At 42.0% G+C, this 25,692-nt stretch overlaps 2 protein-coding genes across 2 annotated transcripts in view; one reads left to right on the top strand and one right to left on the bottom strand.

Moving 5' to 3' along the window:
* syt8 (synaptotagmin VIII) overlaps positions 1–25,692 on the top strand; it is a 351,409-nt gene that overhangs the window by 81,621 nt on the left and 244,096 nt on the right. The gene's annotated exons all lie outside the window — the stretch shown is intronic.
* ctsd (cathepsin D) lies at positions 312–24,628 on the bottom strand. The gene is made up of 9 exons (XM_078549113.1): positions 24,468–24,628; positions 18,623–18,779; positions 11,850–11,973; positions 10,487–10,605; positions 4,929–5,128; positions 4,648–4,770; positions 3,639–3,783; positions 3,030–3,128; positions 312–1,335 (listed from the first exon to the last, which is right to left on the bottom strand). Exons 1-9 carry the CDS (start codon positions 24,533–24,535, stop codon positions 1,174–1,176), a joined length of 1,197 nt encoding a protein of 398 aa, XP_078405239.1. The 5' UTR covers positions 24,536–24,628; the 3' UTR covers positions 312–1,173.

Raw genomic sequence — 25,692 nt, 5'->3', positions numbered from 1 at the left:
CTACTTCTTATGGTCTTATGTTCTAATTGCAACATTAGGCAAATACGATGGCCACTTTATGAGCAGTTTAATTATTAATTAATATTTTTGGTTCAAGGAGAAATTAAAAAAAGCAAAACTGACCATGTGCACTCTGCCTTCTTCAAATAGTGACAAATTCTTTAATGTCCACCAGAACATGCAATTGAGGCCCAAGTGTTACATGTGTGGAGTGTTTAAACCCATAGCCTTGTGACTCAAGCAGCAAGAGGGCCATCAGCTGAACTAAACGGATGCTAAGAATATGAAATTATATGCACATGCAAATATGGTAACATGTTGGTATTTCAGTTTATTCGATTACATCTACTTCTATTACAACCACAGAACAGATGCCAAAATATTCTTAAAACAATTAAAATCATGTGGATTATGTAACAATCCTTCCATTGTTTAACAACTCTAGTTTTTCCTCATCTTCTCCTCCCACTTTTTCTCCCTTCCAAGTTTTCTTCACGTTCTATTTTGGTTCTTTTTGCAGGTTCCATTTTTGCCTCACTTACTTTAGTGTGAATCAGCAAGAGCCAAATTCTGATTTTTCTCTCCCTTGATCCTTCCTCAAAAGTCACGATAATCACACTTAGCACCTTCACTGTTAGGGTTAATATTTCTTCCTGGACTGGGTTAAGGAGTACATGTCTTTGACAAATCAGTGTGACATTTTTGCCTCCTTGAAAACAAATACATACAGCTAATGACAAGTGATGCTCCATTGTATTAAACATCACATTTTGTAAAAAGGGATCAGAAAGGTCAATCTCAAGCAAAGCAAATGGGACTTGGAGCAATGGATAGAAACAGGTGTGTCATCAAAAAGTGGATTTATTACACTGAGACAAATATTCAGACCACAAAAAGGTGTCTTAAACTAAAAACAAGTACCACCATATAGTGAAACGGATCGCCAAAGCCCTGAAACAGACAATTTTACATTCCCATCACATCACTAGCATTCTGCTCTTCCATTAGCTTGAAAGTAATCAGCCCATACCCGTCCATTAGCAAATGCTTGGAAGTCATTGTGATAACTTACTAGTCTAAGGGATTCTCATTATTACCGCTGCAAGTTGGTTTTGAACATTAGTGCACTTCAATTTTCAATATTCTACTGGATTGTTGATGTGGCAGTCATGGTTACACAGCCGTTGCAAATCCAACCCTATTATTGTCTCTGTCAAACTCTGTATAGTACTGCCCAATAAATACATCTCCAAGAATCCACAATGGGCCAGCAGGAGGTGGAATGTCAAGGGCTATGAATCCACTTAGGCAGAGAGTCATACCAGCTTGCGTTTCCTGAAAGGACAGTGAACAAGTATTAAATCATATCTTGGAAAAAAAACAATTTTCACAGCCTAAGCTAAGCCAAAACATCCAACAATTAAGTATTCACTTCCTCCACCATTGGTGTACTGTGGCCAGTATGCATGTTCTACAGGATGCAGAAAGTGCCAAGGCTCCTTCAGCAGCACCTGCCACCTCTACCACCTTGAAGGACTACAGCAGCAGGTACATGGGAACACCAAGTTCCCCTCTAAGACACAGACCATTCTGACTTGAACCTGTATTCTTCACTGCTTCTGGGTTAAATTCTTGTAACTTCCTGCCTAAAGGCACAAGACTGCAACAGTTCAAGGAGCCACCCCACTACCACCTTTTCCAGAGGTGGGCAAAAACTGATGGCTGTACCAGTGGTGCTCAGATCCCATGAATAATTTCTTTTTTTTTAAAAAAAGAGGAAGACACAGTATCAAAGCTATTGAGGCATCTGCCCCAAGACACCACCTCAGACAGGTACCCAAACAGACCTTTTTGATGGCCAATAGAACACTTGCATTCACTAGATTACCAGATGTAGCACCTTGTTATGGTAGATACCACATCTTTAAAAGAAAGGAAAGATACTGAAGGAGAAGTACACCTCCTGAGAGTCAGCTGATGGGGATGGTTTTCCAACTCAAGTAGTTTTAATATATTGAAGGGACAGGGCAGAGGCAAGTGTAGCAACCTTTAAATCATTTCATAAGCATTACATCCTAGGTGAGAGACAAAGGCGTGAACCCTTCCACCCCCTCAGTTTGTCCACAGCCCTGATTATATGATTTATCAGGATACTGATCCCAGCCCAGTTCAAGTGAAGCCCATCCCAATGGAGTAGCTCACTCTTAAGTACTGATGCCAGTGCCCCATGAATTGAAAGCCCTTCTTCCCACACTATTCTTTTGAGCCATTTAATTCTCTAATTTGCTTGACCCTATGCCAATTGGCACATGGCTCAGGTAACAATCCAGACATGATTACCTTTGATGTTCTGCTTTTTAAATTTGGTCTATAACTCCTCAAATTCACTTAGAGCATCATTCCTGATTCTACTTTTGTTGGTTCCCACGTGGGCCACATCAGCTGGATCCTCCCCTCCAAGTTCCTCACCAGCCATGAGGAGACGTCCCTAACCATGCCACCAGACAGGCAACACAACCTTCAGAGCTCCTGGCTGCAGAGAATAGTATCTAACCCCCTGACTATACGGTCCATCACACTCTCACTCCTCTGCACTTCCCCCGCTTGATTGGCATTCACCACCATGGTGCCATGGCCAGTCTGCTCATCTGCCTTGCAGTCCTTCTCCACATCCAGAGGTAGCAAACACCTCATACCTGTTGGACAAATCAGCGGCTCAGTTTCCTCCATCACTACGTACTGGTTCTCCATACCTGCCAGACCTGAAGTCACACCCTCCTGTCTCTGACCATTGACCAACTCTGAAGGTTCTGCCTAACCTAAGAGGTGTGACAAAATGCCCAGGTAATTCCCCCTCCCCGATGCCCCGCAATATCTGCAACTCAGACTCCAGCTCAGCAACTGAGCCGAAGTTGCCCAAGCTACAGATGTGGCTGTCCGGGATTGCTGCAAAGTATACAGTGCATCTGTCTACTCCCTTCTGAATTAGTATCAGGAATCAAGCAAAAATTTAAACTTTAAATACCCACCTTAAGGATATACTGTTCTCCAGTCAGAGAGAAGGTCCGTCCTCCCAGGATAAAGTTGATGGGAGGAAGCGAGGCGACTTTATCGCAATCAACCTTGTACTGAGGAAGGAAAAAATATACAAGTTACTGTTGTGATTGCTTTTGTTACAATTTATCACTTTCCCTTCACTGAACTGTGTTCTAGGAATGACTAGAAAAGTATAACAACCAACAAGACACCCCAGACTATTAAAACACACTTCCTTTTCCTTCTGAAGGCTCCAGCAGTTTCTCATTTCAAAACTCCCACCAGCCTCGAGGTGGATTCCCCAAGTGCCTGTCCTTCACATGAACTTTGATAGTAGGCATCAACAAACTTTTCCAATCGTGAATGGCATAATGTCCAAGTCTGGTTCATTTCTCACCCAATGCCCCCAACATGAGCATTTCCCAACACAGTTAGTGATCAGAACTCTTTTCTCCACCCCAGCTCCTAGACAAGGCACCTTGACCAATTGTAGCTTCATAACTGCTGCTGCAACTGATAATGTGTAATTCAGAGGCAGAAGACTGGACTTGGGGTGGGGAAAGAGGCTGCAAGATTGCAGAAATTCTGTTGTAGATTCTCACCTCTCCTTGAGCAAGTGGTATAGCTCCAATGGATTTCTGCAGGGCTGCAACTTCCTGAGCAGGTCCGGTGATTAAAGAAGTTCCTGTGTCTACAATAGCTGAGCAGCCTCCTTCACACAGAGTCAATGTGTCACCAACGGCAACTCTAATCAAAAAGACAACACAGCAAGGTCAATACGTCAGTCCCAGCACACACCTGATAGAAATGCTGCATTAAAAACCTTTATTGCTCAAGGCAGAATCAAATTTGGAAGGTCAACGTACATTGAAGACCTAAATCAGACAATATTAGGCCTAACACTACAATTTACACTTGCACAATTTTTTCTGCATGGAAGGTGTTGTGATGTTTCAGAGTCCTGAATCAAAAAAAAACTGTACTAAAACATGAATGTTATATTAAATGGAAACAAGATCAGGAATTTCAAGAGAATGTGAAATTTAAATAAATCATTTTTTATAGCAATAAAAAGGGACATTAGAAAATGTCCCATGTGCAGGAATTCAAAATAAATGTAGATGTTCAAAATAAAAGTAAATGATGAGCTACAATTTCTTCTCTTGAAATGGCGTAGGATACTCATTTCCCCCAATGAAATTAACAGAATTAATTCAAACCACGTGATACAACTGCAAAATTATTCAATTAAGGAGCTGTAGAATCTGTAATAGACACCCACCCAGGTTTTTGGGGAATGTGGGGGCATTTTGCAGCTTAGCCAGTGATAGCAGAGAGATTAGTTTTGAATTGCTACAACATGGAAGTGATACATGTTCTACCACTTGAATCTTGCATTTTCATGGTTCTACAAACTTTTGACCAGTGCATAAAATATCTGTACGATAAGACAGCTGCCTCAGAGAGAGAGAGGTGAAGTTGAATAGCCTTAATGGCTGTTCCTGCCCTATAATACACTCGACTCCCAGCCTCATCTTGTGCACACAGAAGTGCTACAGATGCAAATTTTACTACTCAAGTGTTAGTCCTGAAACATGCAAACAAACTTACTTATCCATTTGGACCTGCCAGTATGCCTGACGGGTCACATTCAAGTAGTAGAAATCTCCAGTGTAGTACTTGGGATCAGTGCCACCTAACATAAGCTCACCCCCTGGCTGTGTGTCTGGGTTCCTAGAAAATGAAACGATAACAGCATCTCCATCACTTTGAACAATGATACAATTTACAGATAGTTATGCTGACTGGTCCATCAGAGTTTTCTGCCCACACGAGACATGTATAGAGTATTCTGAAAAATATTTGGAATTGAATCAGCTTCTACATCTTACCTGTTCAAATAGAAAGAGAACACGTTCCTTTGCACCAGTTTTTGCCTCATGATATTGTCGAACACTGGAACAACACCGTCAACTGAGATATGTGGGTAGGCCATGCCGAGAATACCATCAAATTTAGCAGCAATGAAAGTCACACCAGGCTGTTTGATGGCCTCACCAAACAACTGATTCTGAATTTTGATATCACCAATCTGCAGGACACAGAAGCAGTAGTTCACATTTCAGAAAGAAGCACTATTTGCCATAGTTCCCTCCCCCGACCCCCGTCAACATTAAGTTTACCGGAACACCAGTGCCCAGTCTCTCTTCGCTAATTGGAAGCGCTGAGTGCATTTGCATCTAGGAGAATCCCAGACATTCATCATCTTCCAGAAAAGATGGATAAAGTTGCTCTTCTCTAACTCTCAGGTCCTACGTGAATGGAGATTCAGTTTACAAGAGGAAACCTCAAAGGGCAACCGGGCTTAAGTGGACTAATTTGCAAGATTAGGGGGAGAAAATAGAATTGCATTGACTAAATTGTAGAGCTCTTCCAAAGAGCTGGTACAGGCTTAATAGACCAAATGGCCTCTTTGTGTTGTAAGATTCTATTTGACCATAAAATGGGTAGACTGAGCAAGACTTGGAAAGCAGAACTTAGTTTTAACTAATCAGAATAAATGCTTTCATTAATCAATTTTATTTTATATTAAAATGGTATAAACAGACAAGATGGGGGAAGAAAAAAAGCTGAAAGCTCAACCATAAATAGGATGCAGTGTAATTTGCACCTACACCCACGTGGCACAGTGCACAGAGCTCACTTTAATTAACAGGGTTACCTTTATAATATTTTGAGCGAGCTTTAGGCATCAAAAATCCCAAAGTGGAAAGGGACATGGCTCCCTGGTGGAACAGATGATGATGGCCAGGTAAATGAGTGCTAACTTACCACAGTTAGGTAATGCAGAAACTTAAAAGGGTCTTCCAAGGACAGGGAAACAAGGAGAGACTAGTCATGCCATCCAATGATGCAGATACCAAGCACTTCCACAAGAATTAATTCCCCATCTGTGACATTGCTTCAAGGGTTCCTGAGGGTAGTGTCCTGGGCCAACCATCTTCAGTTGCTTCAAATGATCTCCCCCTCCATCACAAGGTAAGAAGTGGAGATGGTCACTGATGATTTCAGGGTGTTCAGTTCCATTCACACCATCTGAGATACTGAAACAATCTGTGCCCACATGCAACAATACCTGGATGTCAGTCAGGTTTGGGCTGATAATCAGCAAGTAGCATTCACACTACTCAAGTGTCAGGAAATGACTATCTCTGACAAGAGCAAGTCTAACCACTGCCTCCTGATGTTCAATAGCATAATGTCGAAACCCCACCAACTACTAGAAATTTAGTTGGACCAGCCACAAATACTGTAATTACAAAAATGGTCACTACCTGCGTATTCATTAGCGAGTAACTCACCTCTCGACTTCCCAAAAGCATTTTCACTACAAGAGTCAGGAGTGTGATGGAATATCCTCCACTTGCCGAGTGGACTACAGTTCTACCAAAACTCGAAACTCAATACTTTCCAGGACAAGGTAGACCACTTGACTGGCATCCAATTCACAACTTAAATATTCACTCTACTGCCACAACATGGCTGCAATGTGTGCCATTTACAAGGTGCACTGCAGCTTGCCAAGGCTTCCTCAATAGCACTTTCCCAATTGTTTAAAAGGGCAGCAGGTGCATGGGAACAATCTATAATTTATATACCATCCTGGCTATTGCTGTTCTTTCACTGTCACTAGTCAAAATCCTGGGACATCCTACCCAACAATACTGTGGGAGTGCCTTCACAGCAAAAGCAGCAGTTCAAGACAGCTCGCCAGCACTGTTCCAATTGGTGGCTTCTGCTCAAGCCTTTATACACAGGAAACAAACAAATAAAAGGAAGTCTTGACAAGCTGCAGTTTGCTAGATTCTGATCATGGGGCAGAATTTTGCAGCCCTGTTTCAGCAGGGCAGGGCTGTAAAATGCAGCAAGCCATTCAATAGTCCATTGACTTCAGTAGGACTGTAAACACCCACCAACATAAGATTCCACCCACTGTGGATGTCTTCCATCCACATCCATAAACTGATGGATCACCCACAATCATTTCCACTCCTTGAATATCATTGACTATCACATGCTGTCAGAGGTGACACTCTTCTGGGGCAGTAGAAATGCCAAATGGCATGCACAACCATCTGGACCTCTCAAATGGTGTCCAAAACAGTTAGAAAACTGCTGCTTTCATCCAGCTTCACTTGCCAGTATCCATCCTTTGGATCAGATCTTTGCTTGGCAAGCTGTGGCAAAATTTCTTCAGGAACATAAGGAAAAACTTCACCCAGAGGGTGGTGGGTGTGTAGAATTTGCTGCCTGGTTTGGTGGAGGAGACAGAAACCTTCAACTAAAAAAAAAGGTACCTGGATCAGCACCTGAAGACAGATCAGGCACTGGAAAGTGAGATTAGAATGGGCGGCTAGTTTATTTTCTCTTCTTCAGCTGGTGCAGACACAGGCTGAATGGCCTCAAGTGCTGTGACTTTTCTACGCTTCTATAGTTGGCATGTAGCGAGATCTCTTCCAAGCTTTATGGAGGTCCTTTGTGCATAGGTCCATTCCCAGCTTTTCACCATTGCCATGCTGCTAATCCAGTCTGCAGAGTTGCCATTTTCTTAATTACTCCATCTTTTCAACTTCCTATCTTGTCTCAAACTGGACCTCTCTTTGGAAGATGTAGAGTTGGTATTTTGCTCATCTATTTCACCAGGAGGACATCCAAGATCTGTGAAAACAGCTTTATAATTGCTCAGGATCTGTTTAGCAGTCAATGGCTTGGTGCCATGCGAGAACATTGTAAATCTCTTCTGGTACATGGAGGGTTACCAGTTCAAGGTTTTGACTTTTTCAGCTGAGATGAGTGGATTTTGTTTAAAGTCTACTATCTGCAAATGCAGATCTTCTTTCTTTCCATTGCATTAGACTCTCAGCTAAGTTTCTCCTCTTGGGGTATGCATTGTTCCATTAGAAGAGCCTCAACTTTACCTTCAACGGCTTCATTTTCAGGTCATCTTCTTGATCAATTTCACACATCTGTGAAGCTCATGATGTTCCATGTAGCACCAGTGTCTGACACTTCACATCAACTTGCTGTCCTTCTGCAGTCCTCATCTCAATAGTCACAAACCATTTTTTCTTTAAGACTTGACAGTGCAACCTTTTCTGGGGTACAGATTGATTCATCAGAATCATCTGACATCTCTCCAGCAACCTCTTATTCACTTGCTTTTCTTCTTGCCAGTCAAACACTTGCATGCAAAGTGATTCCGCATCTTGCGGTTAGAACACAGCTTTCCCTACATTGGACATGCTTCCTTTTGCATGTGGTGTCCACGCTCCCTTTTGTGTGGTGTCCTCTACAATATTTACATCCTGTAGTCTGGCCTGGGTCTTGCCGCTGGCCTTTCTGGAAATATTTCTTCCTTTCCTTCTATTGTCTTGCATCTGCAAGGCATAGTGCAAAGCCTCATCTGTTCTCCCATTAACACTTAAGCTGATTAACAACCTCAAGAGCTTCTGCACATGTCAATAGCTTTGAGTGCAAGTTTCTCTTCTCAGCAGATGTACTCTCACGACAAGGATTGGAACTCTCTCTCTCTCTCTGGTCAGATTACCTTTGTTGCCCAAATTCAGAGGACTCAGCTAGATGTCTCAGTGAAGTCACATACAGATCAATATTTTCACCCTGTGCCAGAGTTCTGGCATTGAATGTGTACTGTTCATAAATATTAGTAGAGGGTTCAAAGAAAGCCTTCAAAATTTCACAAGACTGGCTTTTCTGCTCCTCAGTCACGTCTAGGGTGCAATACCACTTGTACCACTGTTTCCCCAGCATAGACAACAGAGTTGTTACCCTTATTCATTTGGGTTTCCTTGTTTACCTCTATGGCAATTTCATAGTTCTGTAATTGAGACTGGAAGGATTTCCAATTCATTCTCAAATCCCCTTTCATCTCTATAGGAGGTGGTACTAGAATATTCAAGCCTACTGACTCACTGAGCAGTCAATTTCCTTATAAAGTTGCAGGCTGAACATCTTAAATTATTCTATGCTGTTTCTTACAGCAGCTGGCTCTTTTACAGCTGTTAAAATCCACTAGATTTCAGCTACACACTCTTGACACCATGTTCCAAGTGGTGGATGAAATGGCTTCTGCTCGCAAGCCTTAATGGACACAGGATGACAGGTCACATGACTATGGCATTCCACAATGCAAAGTCACTTCTCCAAACCACCACCTTTTCAAAGACAATTAGGGATGGGCAATGAATGCTGGCAAAGTCAGCAATGTTCACATCCCAGGAATGAATAAATAGATAACAAAAACTCTCCTCTTTTAGCTATAGCTAAAAGAGCAACCCCACTCCCCACAAGGGCCACAATTAAGGTTTGAAATGATGTAATCAATTTTAGGCTGAGCTTTAATATTCTCTTTCTACTTTTGATTTGGAAACCTGGGATGTCTGTTTTATAACAGCAAACGAGGCTGATAATTATGGCAAATGAAACATATGGAACTTGCCACATGCTGCTTCCTGCAAACATCAAAATATGGAAAGTGGATCAGTGGCTAATGTGAGCAAAAATCAAGTGTGATGGGATCTCTATTCGAACAAGGTAGTGTTCACCTAGTCTGAACCTCTAAACTGTCACTTTCTCATCTACCTTGGTGAATCGCATTCAACATTAACAATTCATTTCAGATTATGAAGTCTGGCAATGCTACTGAAAGTGATCCAATATAGTGAACTTGTTTGTATATAAAAAAAAAACACACACATTAATTTGATATTAAATCAGTCTAGCAGTGAGGAAAATTGCTTTAGACCACTTACCCCCCCCTCATCAGCATCAGGATTTGACATTGGGAAACCCTGATATTGCTCATGGCAAACAAAGCATTATGGTTTTAAGGACAGAAACATGTAACTATGCAATGTACAATATTATTCTGTTGTGAAGGGTCAATTGCATAGTATATTCAATCTATTAAGCTATGGTGTCTAATTAGTGCAATGTTGAGTTTAAATGCTCTTTGGGACATTGCATCTGAGGCAGCTGAAGATATAAGCCACTGTTCGTATTAGTGCTCTCATCCATTGTTTTAAAATATGCAGGGGGGGGCAGAGAGAGAAAAAAAATCAGCTTGGTGAGCATGGAGCAAAATGGAAAACCAAGGCTTTATTCTGTCCCTCTAAATTGGGAATGATTGCCTCTCCAACATACTTTAGGGACACAAGTTGAGAAAGTGCACCAGCTAAAGCCGATTCACATGTCTGAAAATATTCAAATTAGAAACTCTTTCTCCAAATGCCCCATTCTTCCGTAGAAGAGGACTTCGCACAGAATTACAGTACTGCATGCTTTATCCAAAAAGGACGAGTTAAAATTATTGGTCATTTATGGTATTCCAACTTTTGTTCTCCTGAGCAAGGTAAAAAAGGTCTGTACATACTGTAACAGTGTCCTGGCTGAGGTATCCTGATAGGCTGCCAGAACCATACTGAATGGCAAATTCGGTCCCATTCTTCACGTACGTGCTGGACTTTGCAGAATTATACTTGTGATGCAACACTTTTTAAAAGAGAGAGAACGGGTTATGGTAAAAGTTGGAAAATTATCTGTAAAAACAACACATTTTAGCTCTCATACTACAGGTACTGGTGAAAAGACTGCCAATAATTTTTGATGATGGCTTGTTCCCCCATACTAAGAGCTACACTCTCTCCTTACATATGGTCAACAAATACTCATCTCATTAGCTTTCCTCACTCCCTGCAGACTTAAACGGTGAGCATGTGCATCCCTTCTTCAAATAAAATCTTCAGGCTTTTCAGAAAGAAGCTTGACACTCCCCAAATGAATTTATCTTCGCTTGCTTTCCAAATAAAACATGGGCATTATTTCAGCTTAAAAATCCACAAACTATGAGCTTCCTACAGATCTTGTAAAGTACTTTGGTACCTTCAGACTTTGGTACCATTTTAAATTCCATATTTATACTGTTAGTTGATATCTTCAGCAGGGGTATAACTTCAATATTGAAAAGCTGATATTTGTATGGAGACTGCTCCCCTTTCTACCTGACCACACTAATGGACAGGTAGGTGTCCTAAAGCAGCTCAAATAGAAGTTGATTCAGAAACCACCTTCATAATGCTTAGGTACACTATTTAAAATATATATATATTCTTTTGCCGCACGTAAAATGGATATTTTGAATAAAAAGCCTTTTTAGACTTTCCTTCCCATCTTTATTTAACTTAGATTCCAGTTTAGTGAACCCAGCTTTCTCCCAACCATCTATCTACTCAGAATGCAACTGTTACTATTTTGGGTCCCCACTGGTTAGCAGTAACGACCTCCCACATTACTTTAGATACAGCATTAGTTCAATGTGGAGTAAAGGTCTCTATGATAGATGAGCAACACACCTGAACCCAAAAGCACCCACTACGGGAAATTTCCCATTTCCCAAACCAGTTATTCTTCTGTCGCTAATTTAGACGGTCAACTTATGGCTCTTTGGGCCTATTAGGAACTTGGCACAAATTATCCTAACATAGGAATCAGACTGAAGCTACTTCAAACTCCTTACAGCCAGTAGACAAGACTTCAGGTTTTCAATCCAACTCCAAACTCCATTATGTCATCCAGTCCAACAGTCTTGTGTTTAATGCTTAAAAGGTAGAACATAGGACTATTCCAGCAATTTAATATGCACAAAAATTCCCAAAAAGCTGGGTACTTTTTTTTTTTGAAAAGGGACACAGGAGGGAGTGTGGGTGGTGGTGTAGGGGCAGAAAAAATAAACTTACAGCAAGCAATGTCTGTTAGAGAACAATGAATGGAAGGGACCCAGAGGTTGGAGGAACCAGTGTCAAACACCACAGTGAATTTTTGAGGTGGTGTGCCAATATCAATCTCCCCATAGTACTGGGCCTAGAAAAAAGCAAATAAAAACAGTACATTAAAAAACTCAACTATAAGCAGCATTTGCGGGGTCCCATAAACTTACATGGGATACACACTGTAAACAGTTTTTAAAAAGGTACTATAGTAATAGTAATCCAGTATTATATACCCTTCTACTGATCATGCCAAATCTTACTGGGATCCAGTTACACAGGTGGTAGTCCACTAGTAATTTGTTCACTTGTCCAAGTGACCATTTCTGGCAGCCAAGTCATTGGAAATAATCTATTTACTCTTTTCCATTCCATTCTTTCAACCCACGTCACTCCCATTTCCCTCAGTTCAAAATTCCCAAGGCCGACTGCAGCACCTTTCTGAATCTTCTTGACTCAAGTGATTCAGTGCCATATTGGGCAGTACAAATGTTAACCAAGCCATTAGTGGAGCTGCCCAGAAGGTCTGGCTCTATAATAGACTCGGCCCTAGTCCTAGATTCCCCAACCAGCAAACACAGTTTCTCTATCTACCTTCTGTTCCCCTTAATACCTTGAATTTCTGATCAACGTCATTCCTTAACCTTCTAAAAACCCAGTGAATACATTCCTAATTTATGTACTCGCTCCTTGTAGCTTAACCCTTAGCATCCAAGCAGCAATCTGCTAAATCTATGCTACACTCCCAAGGCCTATATAGCTTTCCTAAAGTGTGGTGCTCCCTATGGCTCACAGCACTCCAGGTGTGATCTAACCAGGGTTTTGTAATAGTTGTAGATGAGTCCTACCTTCTTGTATCCTATTTCTCTAGCTATAAAGCATTCCATTAGCATTTTTGTACTTGTACATATTTTAATGACTGATGTATCTGGGTACGCCATCCTCACCCCACTGCAGTCTCTTTGGGCTTTTGACCATGTATTAAGTACCCCGTTCTATCTTTTTTAGGTCCAAAGTAGATGTCTCCATTGAAATATTTGCTAGTTCCCCCCACCAACCCCGCCCCGCCAGTGACTTAATCTATCTTCATAATTTTATGTTTCCATCTACAGCTGCTTTCAATGCCATTTATTTTAACGTCAAAGTTAAACACGCGGCTTTCTATTCCATCATTTAAGTCATAACTAAATACTGAACATTCACAGCCTCAATTTCCCAGTTAAGAGTGTCATTTACAGCACAAAGAAACCATTCAACCCATTGAATTACTGCTTGCTCTCTGCAGAGAAATCCAGTCAGTCCCCATTTAATCCTCATAGCCCTGTCAGTTTATTTCCTTCCAAGTGCCCATACAATTGCCTTTTGAAATCATTGTTTGTTTCCATTTCCACCATTTTGTGGGCTGACAGTTCCATGTAATTATCACTCACTGCATATAGTTCTGCCTCACATTCCCCTACATCACTTGCCCAAAAACCTTAGAATGTGTGCGTCCGATGTTATGGACAGGAGGGGTTAATTTAAACAGCACTAATTTCTCCTCTCACCACCCATCTGTAAACAGAGATGTTTTGATTGGTTTCCCTCTTCATAAGCAGTGGCATATTTCCCAACCCCTCGCTTTTGGTGAGATCCAATTTTCTATTCATAACCCACAGCAAACTAAAGATAGGATTTGCACACACAAAAACGCCGACAGGCCGACCAACGCAAAGACCACAGATAAATGGAATATTGTTTCACATGGGTTCCAGAGTCCAGAATCAAAGTCCAGTGAGATATTCCTTGGCTGGAAACCAACGCTGACCACAGATAAAAGGAATATTGTTTCACATGGGTTCCAGAGTCCAGAATCAAAGTCCAATGAGATATTCCTTGGCTGGAAACCAACGCTGTATATTCACTTTTCCGATGGCACTGACTGCAAGATGAAATTGATTCATCTGTGTGTGCGTCATGTAGGTGATGATATATAATTTCTAGCAGTGTGTAGATGGGTCCAGGTAGACCTACACAGAGCTTCTCATCTGTGAAGCTGCTAGTCAGATGTTAAAGAACAGACTGAGCTATTCAACAAGCCAGAGACCTAGGTCACATGATCCTACCTCTCCATCCAAGTCTCCAAAGGATGTGTATCAATTGTTTGGAATGTGGCTGGGTTTTGAAGATTGTGAAATGACCCAGCCACTACAAATTGAAAGGTTGCAGGACCTTTTGTCTTAGCAGACCATCAGTCTCCTTCTGGCAAGCCTGGGTTATTAAATGCAGGTAGCCTTTGAATAGCTCTTTGAGGTTGGGCTGTGCAGTCCACAGGTGGTCAGTAGTGGCTCCTCAGAGATAACAAAGGTGTGAGTTTCCCTGAAACTACAATGTGGCTTCTTTTGTTCAAGGGTCATAGGTGGACAAGATTCATAACCCACTAGATATAAGCATTCACTATAGGCCAAGTATGAACTTTAACAACCATGGTTAAAATAATTTTCTAATTTTAAGTATAACTTTAAAATATGGTTTAAAAACTCTGGTCAAACTGCGGGTCAAGTTACATATTTTCAAAGCCCAGGAAAAACTGATTACAGCACTTTTAGTAGGCACAAGGGCAGCATGTGACTGAATTAGCCTACTCATGTTGCGTGGTTCACCACTTACATCAGAAGAAAGATGACAAAGCTTATTGCTGGGTTGCCTGACAGGAAGCAGAGATAGAAACGGGAACTGCAGTTCAGTACTAAGCTTACGCTTACAGTGTCACGTATTTTGACATATGTTGAACAGTGACTGCAACAACAGTTTCATGGCTTGCAGCCAATAATTGACAGCAAGCAAGACAATTAAAGAATAGTCATTGCTAAGAACATTTTACTTCAAGACATAAAAACTGATTTGACTTATAAGAGTCACAGAACAAAAGCACACTGAACTTTAAAATACGTTGTGAGGAACCTGTTTTTGGAAAAATTTGAAGGACATTGAATTTTGGATATTCTTTCTTGAGTTTGCAATATTAATTTGGGCTGTGAAAATGCCAATCCTCAAGTAATCACAGGTCAAGATGGATGTCTAGAAGGGAACACCTGGAGAGGGAAGAGATACTTTATATATCTATCTAAGTTGACAAAGAACTTCTGTTGCTAGACTAAAGACTCTTGCTGATTGGTTAAAGACACCTGGCCCAAGAGAAGTATTCTTTGAACATCTTACTCTAAAACAGGGTGTGGGCACCTTAGGAGCAGGCTGCAAGAAAAAGACACTTTCCCTCTTGCTGCTCCGCCTTTGCGTTAAACTTTCCTCAGATACATCTCATCAGGGTAACACATCTGTTTTCCCCACCCCACCCCCAAGAGATCACATAGTTGTGATAAGAAAGGGTAATCAAAGTCAGTTTCACCAAAAAATCCGTCTGAAGGAACTTCCAGACCTATTGATGACCAGAATCCTGTTAGATCAATAGCATAGAGATCTCTTCGAATTTTATTCTTTTTTAAAAGAAACGTTCCCAGATTCTGCAGGGGACTGTTTGTTTTGTCCTGTTTTGTGTTTGAGTGTGTGTGGGGGTTCGAATTTATTAATTTATTTTTTTAAAACCAGGGGAAAAATCGTTATACTTCTAAACTATAGTTTGTATGTTAACCAGTTTATTAACTGGTTTTTAAAAAGTAGCTTGTTTTATAATAAATCAAAATGTTTATGTGTTTACTGAAAGAAGCATGGCTAGAGTCTTTTTATGCCAGGAATAACAGCATCAAAGATAAACAATTGGACAGTTCTGAGTGTGAATTAAACATTTAAACTATTGCTGTGACCTGTGGGGAAGTGGGACTAGAATTAACTGCACACCCATCCCATCACCGTCTGTAACAAAGCATTAATTTTAAGAATTTTTAGTTTCAAAAGGTGAAATATTGATTTTAATTTCATATTTTGTTAGCTTGAAATAGACATGCATTTCTCTTAACTAGATAGCACCTTGCCAACACTTATACTTACCACAGATAAGCATGAACAAACGTCCAGTGCTCAATTTGCTTAAAAGCAAAAGATAAAAGCAAAATACTGCGGATGCTGGAAATCTGAAACCTGCTGAGTTTTTCCAGCATTTTCTGTTTTCGTCTCAATTAGCTTACACTGACTGTATGTGACATAGGGTCAGTTTGGTCAGGCTGACAACACATTCACCCTGGAGTCAGGGGACTGAGCTCAGGTCCCGAGTCTGAGCACACAACTCTTAAGCCCACACTCCAGTGAAGTTCTGAGGTGTGTTATATGATCAAAAATCCTCTCAAAATGAGATGCCAAAAACAATGTGTGCTACAGTCAGGCACGGGCACTATTTGAAGAGTACAGTAGTTCATGTGACTTAACCAGATATTCCTCCTACAGGAGGACTGTCATTCTTTTATAGTGTATGATCTTCCGTTGCATAAGATGTATTTGACAGACATTAAAACAGTACCTGCCCTTGCCACAACCTCCACCATTGGTAGGGCAAAGAGGCAGGTCCCACATCCACCCCAGCTCAAACAGAGGTCGAATCCGGTGCTGTTCGCACCAATCTGATCTACACCAGCCACCTGAGTCAACCCCCCCAACCCCCACTCCACTCACCCGGAGTCAAAGTTGCTGTGGCAACATGCATATTGTAGCCTGGAGCTATGGCTAGTCCAGCATTCTTTCTATCACATGGCTGACCAGGAATCTCATCCCAATGTCAGGTGGCAAGGGTTGGAAGGATTTACAAGTTGATACTCAACTTGTTTGGCCACATTACGAACACACCTTCCTTGGCCATCAAGTCCTGGAGTGGGGTTTCAATCCGGAGCTTCTGGCTTAGAGGCAGGGATACTATCCACTGCACCACAAGACCTCCTCACAACAATACTGCTGTTAGTAAATCAAATATCCTGCACTGTAATAACAAACTGGTCCAAGGCACGGTATGTTTCAACAGGTATGTTATTACAATTTTGCTTTTAGTCAAGTTTGCCAATATTCAATTCATGTAATCCTGGAGCCTCAGGCAGGGGTGGATGGGTACACCTAAATTGAGAAAAAAAGAGATTTCTTTACATTTAAGCCACAGATTGGTCACAGCTCACGAATATAATTTGTTTATTTCTTAGTCTCGAAAGAGAACTCATCCTTTTGCACAACTAAAAGGTTTTCCTCTTTCTCCCACCCTCCCCATTCTCAAATCTCTCTTGCTTCTTTTAACACCTTTAAAAATTCTTACCACTTCTCCCCATTTCATTTTCCACTCCTTTCACCTGACTTTTAATGCTTTGACCTTCTTCCTATTTTTCTCATCACTTCAGTTTTTCCCTCTCCTTAACCAGTCCTCCTTATGGTTCGCCAAGGACTGCAGTCAGGCTCTTGGTGTTGCTAGCCCAGAGGACTGGCAGCTCTGAAGCCTCAGCAATGCCACCAGAGGCTCAAAATGTAGGTGCCCATGGTCAGCTATTGAAGTGTAAAATTTAGGATGATTAAAGGCGATAGGCCCGACAGGATGGAGGAGAAACTACACCAAGGGATTGTCGGGACAGAGGTTGCCTTTTGAGCACGTGGGCCCCTCTTTGGGACATGAAGCCTATAGCTCTAACAAAAGCCCCCAGGCTGCCGCAGGGCAGGCGTCCACGAAGCTGGTGGCTTTCGTCAGTCAAGGGACCGGTTCCATGGTTGTCAAAAACCCTGGGAATCGTCCCTTCATTATGCAAATCAGCTGCCCACCTCATTGGAGCAGAACAGCTGATCTACTTCACCTCTTACCCTATTGGCAAACTTCCCTGACAGGACTGCAATGGGGAATGATCAACATGGTACACTAAGAGGAACTGTCACTGTGGTTCCCTATTTTACCAGCCCTCTGGATGCTAGTAAAATTCAGTCCCCAATATTCAAGATAATTTCCTTCAGTTCTGACAGTATCACATTTTGCCGAGCCACTATTCAGATAGCAACTGAGGTTGATCAATTAATGCAGGGTTGGTGATACTGGGAAACCAGCCCTATTGCTAATTCAGTAATTGAGTGTCATGGGGCTGAATTTCCCCCCCATCGGGGTGGGGGGGTTGTGCGGGGGCAAACCCGATCGGGGCGGTGCTGCCATTTTACGTGGGCAGGCCAATTAAGGCCCGCCCTGTCTCAATTTACACTGAAGATGGTAGAAAGATTAACGCTGCTACATTCACCACTATCTAGAACACCATCTTTCTGGCTGCAAGTAGATTATTCACAACAGTTTGCAAAAGCTAAATGACAAGCAGCACATAGGCAACCTAAGAGATCCAAGTCGTGGAGTAGGAAGATGCAATCTGCTTCAGATTTGACCCTTGTTGCAAGGAGAGCATGCACAGTATTGAATAAACAAACAAGTATTAAAGATGTTTTTTCCTTGAATGATACAAGCCCAAGAATAGGCCAACAGGTCTATGCCAGTGTTTATGCTCCATAGAAACCTCCTCCCACCTACATTGTCAACATATCCTTCTATTCCTTCCTCCCTTATGTACTCAAGTGTCTTAAATGCATCTTTGTCTGCAAATGTTGATATTATGCTTCCTACACTGGAATCCAAATCATTTATATATACATATTAAAGAACAATTATTCAAACACCAATCACTGGGAGATATGACTTAACATACCCCCAGGCTAAAAGACAGAACAGTAAACAGAATTATTATTTAACCAATTTCACATCTATGCTGTCACATTCACTTTAATTCACAGTTAGAAATAGTACTCACATCCAGGTAATTTTTCAATGTCTCTGGAGTGGGCTCATTGCTATGTGGAAAGCCCAAATTATATTTGAAGTACTGGTCTCCTGCAAGGAGTTCCTCAATGCTATTAGCAGAATCAGTGAAGGTTCGTCGAATTGAGCGAAATTTTCTCAAAGGAATTCTGTAAAACAAAAATACAAATTTTGATAGGGACAGGGCAGCTTAGAGCTACAAGCATCTTGAGAGCAGTCCTTCATCACAAACTAGACTTGGAGGTTCTAGAAACACTGGATCATTCAATGTCACTGCTCAATCAGCAAGCACTCAGTTAGGAAGCTCCAGTGAATGATCCTGTAGAAACAAGCCACATCACTTCGAGAAGAAACACAGGCGAGAAATGGTTCAAACTACTTTTGGCAGCTGATAAGCATCTTTGTGCCATGTCCCCACTCCTTGTGTTTTAAAATGATGAGTACTTATGAGAAGTGTTAATATGGTAAGAATGGAATACATTGCCACTGAGGGTCAACATTAAGCCCTACAAGGTCACCTTCAGCCAAACATAAGGTAAAAGCCCATTAAGCACTCCCAACACTATGAAACCTCAGCTTCAATGTAGGGGTTCTCAAATCGATGATCCTTATACTATTTCTGACAAATTGCTGAAGTGTAGGCAGTTTTGTGCAATGGATCCATACTGATCAATGATCACATCAAGGCAGCCCGAACACAGATAAGACAAAAGGCAGGAGCTTTTTATCCAAAATCTAGAATGAGTTTGAGCCAGAGTCCCAGAGACAGAAGCGCAAAACATTATCTCAGCTTGCCAAGATGATGGGAGCAGAATGTACAGCTATTTGCCTTTTTAATTTCACACATTAGTTAAGGTTTAGACATTATTCAATTTTCTCTCACCACCGTTTAAAGTCTCCTTCAATGATATTAACAAATCTTTTTGCTAAAAGGTCTGAATTGCAGTTGTAAATAGTCTCTAGTTCCTAAAACTGCCATGAATAATGGTCAAGAATGAAAGTTAAGAAAGACTAGAGGAAAATGGGACTTTAAGAATATGTCTCATATAATGTCTTTCACATACTGAGGATATTCTAAAGCACATCGTAGCCAAACAGTGTAGTCACTGTAACATAGGCAAACACAGCCAATTTGCACATAGCAAAGTTCTATAAATAAGAAATGAGATGGATAATCAAATAATCAGTTTTTCAGTGATGGTGGCTGAGAGATGAATGCTGCCTTGGATGTCAGTAGATCTTTCCTGCTCTTTGAATAGTGACAAGATCTTTTATGTTCAACTGTATAGGCAGATGGGGGTCACTGTTAAATAGATATTTTACCTGAAAAAAAGAGGAGCAATTCCAAATGCAATAATCACTCAATTATTGCATAGATATATCAAGTTTAATCACAAAGCTCAAACCGGCTGTGGTGTTTAAACCCATAACCTTCTTACTCATCAGTAAGACTTAAAAGGGCTACAAGATAATAAATAACAGAAACAAAAGTGTCTGAAGCACTACCTCAAGTTAAACCTTGAACAAAGACAAATTCAATCTAGAAGGCAAACATAGGGCTGACATTTCAGAAAACGGAGGGTTTTTTCCATTCTCAGTATTTCCATTATTAAGTGATGCAGTCACTCGTATAGTTATCATTACCTTCTAGGGTTTCTTTCTTTAGATAGATAAGATAGTACATACACCAATACTGTATACATATAAATTCCAAGTTAAGAACAAAAATATCTGGTTTATAAATAGGATTATCAATCCTCTATTGACCTGGAGTCTCCAGGAATTGAAGATAAATCTCCAGGGCACTACTGTGTGCAACCCTGGAGATGGATCATAAGAACATTAAAAAGTTTTTTTTTGGTCATTTTGTTTGACCATTTCTCTTTACCAGATAGAAATATTGGAAATGTTGGTTTTGGCGGGGGAGGTAGTGGAGGCCACTTGGCTGGCCTTCGAGCATCATCCAATTGGGCTTTTTGCTGAGGTGGTAGGAAGGCAGGCAGTGGGTCACCAGTTGGATGTGTTGGCCAACTAATGGCTGCATTGTTGGGCCAAGTCCTGTGATGAACCTGCCAGGAATACATTTAGTCAAACTTAGTAACCCTATTTATAAATCTCCCATACTCTTTCCAAAATGTAGATTCTAACTATTTGGCATAAGGTAGCTTTTTGGGAATGAGTTGCACATCTGCAGCCCTTTTTAAAAATTAATTGCAAGCAATCTGCACTCTCCAGCATCCTTTGGTTTTGTTCTGCCAATCTCAAGTTTCTTTCACCTCAACACTTCTGAGGCATGCAGAAACAAAGAACGGAATGACAGATGAATTACGGGACAAAATGGTGTGTCGGGAAGGCATGACCCAGGACAAAAGGCCAAATTACAGGATAATCCCTGAAAATTTAGGACTGCTGGCTACCCTGATGTGGATGGGGTCCAGCTGCAGGGTAACAGTGTTAGTGCCCATCGACATGATGGCTAAGAAACTGTTACCTTGGAGGTCAGGTGCTGCTAAGAAATTATCTTGCAGTAGATCAGGTTGCTGAGAGATGGGAGGAGTTCTGGATGTGGCCCATGAGGGGGTCATGCATTCCCATTGATCAACTGCACCTGCTCTAGGATCAAAAGCCCTGTCATCAGGTGTTCGTATCTTTGCCTGCCTTCTTCACATAGTTCTCATACACCAATATTTGTGCAATCGCAGATAGTGAAGAAGAGGATTTGCCAGAGGAGGGCCTTCGCCACACAACAACAAAGGCCCTTTGGCCATCTGCCAGCACCACTCGAGGGGGAGTGAGGTCAGGAGGAACCCAACCAAGGTGGTCTTCATGTCTGAAGATCATTGCGGAGTCAGCACGTGTTCAAAAGGCACACCAACCATCTTCAGATATCTGAGGCATTCTCAGACGGGGTAGCTCCTGATCTGTGCGTGCTCCTACAACAAATCTGCAGTCCTGTGGCTTTGGAGGGAGTCCCATGCCAGCTGTCCTGCAGCCCTAAACATCTACATCAGTGTCTCATTTCAGGGTTAGACAGGGAGGTGCAGCATTTCCCAGGCTGCATACAGAATGTGACCAATGCCCTGACTCGTGATAGCCAGGCCGCTAGAGCATCAGGGCCATCTCATGGTTCCCACAGGTACAGGGAGTAATCGACTGCACATGTGGCCATAAACACTCACTGGGAACAGTCAGCTGCATTTTGAAAAGAAGGTGTTTCACTCCCTCAACATTCAAGTTGTCTCAGACCACTGCAAAAGAATTATTCAGGTGCCTAATCGTTTCCCAGGGAGCTCGTATGACTCACACATCTTAAGGAACTCCCAGTTGCCATAGCTATTTGAGGCCTATGCCCAAATGCAGAGTTGGATCCTGGGTGACAAGGGCTATACACTCAGGACATGGCACGTGACACCTGTGCTTCATCCCCAAAGCCCTGCAGAGGAGCATCACTGCTCACCAAGGGCAATCATAGAGGACATAGATTGCTTAAAACGGAGTTCCGATGCCTTGACCAGTCTGGTGGAGCTTTGCAATACAGACCACAGTGGGTGTCCAGGATTGTTTTTGTCTGCTGTGCCTTGCACAACTTGTCATTGTAAAGAGGAGAAGGATTGTCAATGACATGGAGAAGCTGCTAATCTCCTCAATGACAGATCTTGTGGCAGCTCTTTCAGGTGCCAGGGCCATGCAGAGAAATACCAGGTCTATCAGGGACAACCACATCTTCAATTGTTTTGACCACGAGTGATGTACCTACCTGAACATCAGTACCTCACCTGCAAACCTTTGCCAGCTGTGTGTCCACTTCAGCCAGCCTCCATCCAATGCAATGGCCTCACTACACACATCCTCTACCCCCGAGAAGAATAAGAGGAGTGGACTGTTCTCACATGGGATGAAAATAAGTGACTCCTCCCAAGGATACTGGCTTTACATTGAAACTCAAAGCCAATGAAGCTAGAATGAGCCACCTCTCTGCTCCTTGACAACATTGTTCAAGGCCATGATGGCACAAGCAACATATCACTCCTCACACTCATTAGTGACCTCAACCACACATTAGTGACCTTAACCAATCTGCTTGGCAAGTCATTTATGGGGCCAGCAGATGCAGCATATTCAGCTACGTTGTATTGCCTTGGGGATACAAATCATGCCACACAGACAGTGACCACAAACACATTGCCACCTTGTTGCCTACATAAGTGAGATGTCAGTCCACTTTATTTAGCAATGACCGCCAAACATGAAGCATGACTGTGCAATATCCCCTCCAAAAGGAAATGTTTCCAGAAAAACAGTGCACATAATGCACACAATAGTCAACTGAACAAAATATACTGCAATATCTATATACATGAGCACAGTATAGTACAAGTGTCTCAGCACCCATGCCACCAATGTGCCCCCAATACCTTTACAACCATCACACCTTGTTGTGGCATCAGCAGCTGATGAGGTAGGAAGCGGAGAATGATACTCCACCTTGTGACTGCACAAGACATGTGCCCACTACACATACTTAAAATTTGAATCATGATGGTGTGCATTGTGGATCACAACACACAAGTGGAAATGGCACCCACTTTCTGTCCTGCCATCAGAAACCACGCTCTTCTTATTAAATTCCACCCTGGATGACAAATATCACCTGAGCAAGTCAGCTCACATGGGAGCCAACTGCTGACTTGCTGGTGCACAACACAAGATGGGGATGGGACACCTTTTAAAACACACACACAATCCCATTATTTATAAAAATGCCCAATACACAGATTAAACCCCAGAAACAAGTAGTCAGCCACTGGACTTAACTGGCCATTGAGATTTGAAAAATTGAGGTAAATAAAAGATATCCGGACTAGTTTGGGTTAGGGGTGGGGGTGGGGGTGGGACCACAATAAAGGAGCTCAATGCTAGATTTGTCAGCAGAAAACGGGAGGATTTCTTTGGAGAGAGTGAAGGAAAATCAGTATGTAAATATGATTATATGGAATTATTTATTTCAAAAGCGTGAACACAGCCAGACACACAAATGAACAAACAGAAAAGCTAACAACTGCAACAAATACAATTTAAAAATAAAACGCTTTTCATTATAAACACATGGAAGATCCTCCCCACCACAGATGTAACCTTCAACAAACCAGCGCCTCTTGTTCAAAAACAGAATTACCTGGAAAAACTCAGCAGGTCTGGCAGCATCGGTGGAGAAGAAATCAGTTAACGTTTCGAGCCTTCACGGCCCTTCGGCAGAACTGAAGCATAGTTAGGAGTGGGGTGAAATATAAGCTGGTTTAAGGTGGGGGGGAGAGAGCTGAGGGTGTGGTGATTGTGGAGATAAGCAAGCAGTGATAGGAGCAGATAATCAAAAGATGTCACAGACAAAAGGATCAAAGAAGTGTTGAAGGTGGTGATATTTGTCTAAGAAAAGTGCTAATTAAGAATGGAAGACAGGATACTCAAAGTACAGCTCTAGTGGGGGTGGGGTGGAAAGACTAACAAGGTTTTAGTTTTAGATTTAAAAATAATGGAAATAGGTGGGGAAAGAAGAATCTATATAAATTATTAAAAAAGGGGGGGAGAAACGGGGTGGGGATGGGGGGAGGGGGAGTTTAAGCTTTTTAGCTTTTTGTTTTTAGCTTTTTGCTTTTAGCTTTTTGTTTTTATCTCAGCGCCTCTTGTTGCTATTTGCAAAGCTGAGGAGAGTCTTGGGGAAAAGCAAGCAGCTGAGCTGTTTTAAAAGGGAGCGGGGACAGAAACCCAGCAAAACAATCCTTCATCACAACAGCCCAGTCTATCTCAGTAAGCCGCCCTCCTTTCAACCCCCCACTTACCGTAAGAGCCCATGGCAGGCAGCAAATGCTGCCAAAAGCAGCAGCAACAACGAAGCTCCCACCTTCATAGCAACCACTAGGATATCTGCACAGCTCCTGTGCTCAAACCGATGAAGAAGAAACAGCAGCCTCGGCTCGCCCGCCTTAAAACTATACGTCAGCCTCGAATGCAAATAAGAACCACATGCACATGAGACATCTGCTGTCGATTAACTCTTTCCTTCCACTCGCCAGCTTCACACTCGTCCCAGGCTTGTCAGCATCCAGCAATGTTCAAGAAAATTGCTCAAAATCATTACTTTTTTTTAAAAAGAGGGGGAAAGTATCATTTTTGTAACAAAAATTGCTCAGCGGATCAGGGATTACCTGTGTCCACACCCAGAGAGTCAGCTGGTTGTTGCCTGACTCGTTTCCAATAGCTTTTGCTTCACAATTCCAGCATTTGTAGTATTCTGCTTTGTAACCATATTTTTGTATTCAGAACTCTAGCGTATGTTCTATGATGAATTTAAAGCAAGAAAGGATATTCAGTAAATTCACCAGTGAAATTGCTGCACATGTAGCACTTTAAGGTACAAAAAAAAATCAGTTTTTACAGCATAAGGAAAGATTGTGATTTTCTTGAAATGTTGAAAAAAGCCTTTCAGTTTAAACTGCCTAATGGTTTGGACTGAATTTTAACTCCCATATGTGGGCAAGTACAGAAGATGAAAATTTGCACTGCCAGCTGGCATTTCAATTTGCTAACACCATCCCACCCCCAGACCTGCCCTGGGGGCAGGATGATGGTTGGAAAGGCTACCCGCCCACAGTTAAGTGGGTAAATGGTCTATCACGCCAATTGTCAGAGGCCAACTGAGCAATAAGTCTGCTGCCAGGTGACAGACTGGGAAGGAATTAGGGAGGCGGTGGTGAAATTACTTCCCAGGCAGGCTTTATGGCCCTCACCTGCACTGTGCAAGGGTTTCCCCTCTTCCCCTCCAACATGGTTGCCTGGCTGCTGAACCTGTTTTTTGATCTAAAACTTTTAAAAGTTGCAGAGATGGCACCTCAAGATGGAAGTTTCCCCCACCACCTCTCTCTCTGGCTCTCTCCCTGTCTCTTGCCTGAGCTGCAGGCTGCTGCTCCTTCCAAAATGGATGGCCTCCAACTTCGAGAACCCGCCCACCAGGTGACTATTTATTTCCCATGCAGTGCAGGGTCATGACACCCATTTGAATACAAT

This window comes from Cetorhinus maximus, chromosome 9, assembly GCF_964194155.1.
Source record: "Cetorhinus maximus chromosome 9, sCetMax3.hap1.1, whole genome shotgun sequence".
NCBI classification, from domain to species: domain Eukaryota; kingdom Metazoa; phylum Chordata; class Chondrichthyes; order Lamniformes; family Cetorhinidae; genus Cetorhinus; species Cetorhinus maximus.
This window is presented reverse-complemented; position numbering and strand designations above follow the sequence as displayed.

What these genes read in the sequence shown, in the direction of transcription:
- ctsd (XM_078549113.1), bottom strand. Translation starts at nt 24,535, where the DNA reads ATGAAGGTGGGAGCTTCGTTGTTGCTGCTGCTTTTGGCAGCATTTGCT. An exon ending in TCAGCCAGGACACTGTTACA is followed by an intron (nt 5,129 to 10,486) that starts GTATGTACAGAC and finishes TGTGTCCTGCAG; the next exon opens with ATTGGTGATATCAAAATTCA. An exon ending in TGGCAGGTCCAAATGGATAA is followed by an intron (nt 3,784 to 4,647) that starts GTAAGTTTGTTT and finishes CTTTTTGATTAG; the next exon opens with AGTTGCCGTTGGTGACACAT.